This window comes from Limulus polyphemus, unplaced genomic scaffold, assembly GCF_000517525.1.
Source record: "Limulus polyphemus unplaced genomic scaffold, Limulus_polyphemus-2.1.2 Scaffold12304, whole genome shotgun sequence".
NCBI classification, from domain to species: Eukaryota; Metazoa; Arthropoda; class Merostomata; order Xiphosura; family Limulidae; genus Limulus; species Limulus polyphemus.
This window is the reverse complement of record NW_013677914.1, coordinates 2,797-5,233: the sequence shown is the minus strand read 5'-3', so window position 1 is coordinate 5,233 and position 2,437 is coordinate 2,797. Positions and strand designations below refer to the sequence as shown.

General features: G+C 30.6%; 1 protein-coding gene across 1 annotated transcript in view; it reads left to right on the top strand.

Moving 5' to 3' along the window:
* The window catches only part of LOC106476965 (probable ATP-dependent RNA helicase DDX47), a gene marked incomplete at its 3' end in the record, with an annotated part of 6,646 nt that overhangs the window by 2,300 nt on the left and 1,909 nt on the right, over window positions 1-2,437 (top strand). The window contains exon 2 of the mRNA XM_013937578.2: window positions 884-977. Within this exon, the coding sequence (XP_013793032.1) occupies window positions 884-977 (94 nt within the window). The remainder of the gene's footprint in view (window positions 1-883; window positions 978-2,437) is intronic.

Below are 2,437 nucleotides of genomic sequence, written 5' to 3'. Positions count from 1 at the left end.
TATATTATATTTATTTATTTTATGGTGGTTACGATATTGGTCAAATCTACTGAACCCGTACAGAGACTCGTTACTGAAAATAACAGATAAAATATAAAGTTTTTTTTATAAGAAACATTTGTTAACTATCTGGACAGTTATAAGGATCTCACATGTGAAATTTGAAAATTTTCTGATGCACAAAAGTATATTTAATCTGAAAATGTAAATTAAAAAGAAAAAAAAAAGGCATGAGAAAAACATTGCTTTACAAACCTTAAGACGTAATAAAAAAAATATATTTTTCGTATGAAAGTTTACTGATAATCTGCCAAATTTTGTTAACATTTGCTTACTAATTTAAAAGTTATAGCATGAAAACTGTAACAAGCACAAAATGGTTATGAGGTTGGTCCCAGGGACTGAGCTCATGCTGAAAGAGTTGAATAAGGTTAAATCTCAGTAAATTGAAAATACTAGGGCAACAACAAATTGCATTTGTTTTTCTCTTAAAGTTCTAGTTCAAAGAAAGTAGCCTTGTTAATGTATCATATTGTTGGTATTGTGTTTGGTTAATTTTTGTTCTCATTTTAAGTTTTGACAGGTTAATTTCAACTAATTACACTGTAACTGTTTGGAGTTTATTTGTTCCCAGAGTGATGACAGCTACTTAATCTTCCAGTAGTGGTTCAACTAAACGAAGTTAATTTAGAACCTGCCCTTCGTAGATTTGTAAAATCAATCATTGTTGTTTATCACTACATGAGTTTTACCAATTAAAGTTATCTGTTGTGGATATACATGTATTAGGGTATCAATACATATTATCAGATCTACTCATTGCCATATGCACATAATTGTATATAGTTTTGTATAAAACTTGATATTCTTGTATTAATGTCAGGGTGTTGTCGATGTTCTCTGTAAAGCCTGTGAAGAACTGAAATGGAATTCACCCACGAGGATACAACAGGAGGCTATTCCACCAGCTCTCAAAGGTAACGTGTATACTGTAGGATACCATTTTTCACATGTAAAATCTGCATAAACTCTTACATTTACACAAGTTTTGTGAAAATCGAAGCTTGCAATTCAACAGGCATTTGTTTTCTGAAGACTAATATTTGTCCAATATTATGTATATATCCAAGTTGAATGTTATGTACAATTTTTTATTGTTTATTTTTGGTCTCTCTTCAAAAATATTAAAAATTTTAACAAAACATTGATATCTCACACAAAGATAAAGATGAGTAGTTAAAATCCCAAGGGTAGTTTACAGTTTTTATTTTTCATATATCTCTACTCAGTTTTTAAATTTTAGCTATCTCACCTTATATTCTTGCACATTTGATAACTTTTAACTTATCAAAGACAAAAGTATCATTCAAATTTATGAAACCCAGGAAGATAGTTAATGTGGTGGAATCTGTAAAGATCATTATGTATAAGTTGTACCAATGTTCCTCAGAAATATATTCATCATTGTTGGATTCACAAGACTGTTTAGTGTAAGAGTTATTATTTAGTGACCTAATATTTAATGATTATGTAGTTTTCCTGACAGGAGTGTTGAAGGTTGATAGTTTTAAAAGTGTTAGTAATGACAAGTTTCTTTATGTAGCTCGGTATGAGTCTTGCATTGTGTATGAAGTTTAATTGTTGTAGTGCTGTTGATGTCATCTCACTCGATACCTTTAAATTTTTTTCGCTATGTGAGTATTGTTACATCTTAGCATATCGTAGTTTCTAGAAAGTTCTATGCCTCAATTGGGTAATTATTCATATAGGCAAACAAGTGAGAAAAAAAATTAGTTTGTGAAAGAAAACTTGAAGTTAGTTGGTGTGTGAGTGATTAGCCATAACAGCTAAACTAGCAGTCATGCAGTCTAACTTCATTTTCACTAACTTAACTTTTTCAATTACTTCTGTATCTGTATGTATTTATAACACGTGACAGAAAAATCGAGAAATCTCTAGCCCTCTAGTAGCAACAGTATTACACCTAACGAGAAAAAGGTGGAAGCTTTGGGTAAGATGACATCAACAGTATTACAAAACCCGACTACAACAATTAAATTACATATACAACATACGACTCGTACAGAGCTACGTAAGGAAACTTGTAATAACTATCGCTTTTAAAATAATTAACTCTTAACACTATTGTTATGAAAACTAAATAATAACTCTTAAACTAAACATTCTTGTATATCCAACACTGTCATATTCCAGCTGGCCTGATGAGTCCTAATATTTGAAGAGAGGCCTTGTTGGCTCTGGACACGGCACATGTAGTGCAGTTGACATGTTACTAAAATATTCCCATTTGCTTTCATTCATAAGTTCTCAGAATTAATGATATTGAGTATGGAGTACCAAATGTTATTTCTGTGCATGATAAAAAGTGAACTTTTGTAGTTAATAAAGATATAAAATAGCAACACATAGAGTATTT